The 1,045-nt window shown below is 63.6% G+C and overlaps 1 protein-coding gene across 1 annotated transcript in view; it reads left to right on the top strand.

Moving 5' to 3' along the window:
• Window positions 1-1,045, top strand: part of LOC108509813 (dysferlin-like) — a 35,910-nt gene that overhangs the window by 9,443 nt on the left and 25,422 nt on the right. The window contains exon 5 of the mRNA XM_017839399.1: window positions 814-953. Within this exon, the coding sequence (XP_017694888.1) occupies window positions 814-953 (140 nt within the window). The remainder of the gene's footprint in view (window positions 1-813; window positions 954-1,045) is intronic.

The raw sequence follows: 1,045 nt of genomic DNA, 5'->3' as shown, positions 1-1,045 counted from the left end.
ATGGATGGATGGATGGATGGATGGATGGATGGGTGGATGGAGCAGGTGAGGAGCAGGAGATGCTTCCAGGTGGAAGTATCCGCCGTGGCTGCCACATCCTGTCCCGTTTCCTTGAAGGACCACAGCTATCCCAGTGGGAGCAGGGAGGGGTGGAGCAGGGACTGGGGTGGAAGAGGAAGCAGGATCAGCCTCCAAGCTGTGCTGGTGGTGTCTCCATGGCCTTCCTCCCCCTCTCCTTTCTGTCTTTCATCCCCAACCCAGCAGAGAAGAAATGGGATCCTCTTGGGAGCTCATTCCTCTGCCCAGGAGAAGATCCTGGATGGGTTGGAATGTTGAGATAACCCTCTGGTGGGGGTGGGAATGTCAGCAGAGCAGCAGCAAGGGCTGGGGGGCTGCTGGGGACCCTGCACCCCAATTTCTGTGGCTGTAGGAGCCCTGAACCCCGGAGTGGGATGCAAGCCTGGGGTGTCCTTTCCATGCCCTTCAACCTGGTCCTTGTGCTGTCCCCCTGCCCTGGTTTGGGGTGGTTGGATGAGGCTCCCAGCAGGTCCCTCTCCCATCTGGGGGGGTTTGCCCGTGGGAGAAGGGCGTGGGAACGGGACTTGGCCGTGGGGTGGCACAGCTGTGCCCAGGGGGGTTTGTGGGGGTGGGTTTGGGAACGGAGGCTCTGCCCCTCCTGCTCGTCCCGGCTTCCCCGAGGCTGCTGCTGATCCCTGGGCCGTCCCAAAGCCATCCCAAAGCCATCCCAAATCCATCCCAAAGCCATCCCGAAGCCATCCCCGCGGGACTGACGCTGCTCTTTGCCCTTGGCAGAGGACGGGAAGGCCCCGAACCCGCACCTGGGGCCGCTGGAGGAGCGGCTGGCACTGCTGGCACTGCGGGAGCAGGGGCTGGTGCCCGAGCACGTGGAGACGCGGCGGCTGAGCAGCCCCCTGCAGCCTGGCATCCCTCAGGTGGGAATGGGGGCACTGGGATTGCAGCCTGGCATCCCCCAGGTGGGAATGGGGGCACTGGGATTGCAGCCTGGCATCCCTCAGGTGGGAAT

Source organism: Lepidothrix coronata, unplaced genomic scaffold (assembly GCF_001604755.1).
Source record: "Lepidothrix coronata isolate B3197 unplaced genomic scaffold, Lepidothrix_coronata-1.0 Scaffold409, whole genome shotgun sequence".
In the NCBI taxonomy this organism is placed as follows: domain Eukaryota; kingdom Metazoa; phylum Chordata; class Aves; order Passeriformes; family Pipridae; genus Lepidothrix; species Lepidothrix coronata.
This window is presented reverse-complemented; position numbering and strand designations above follow the sequence as displayed.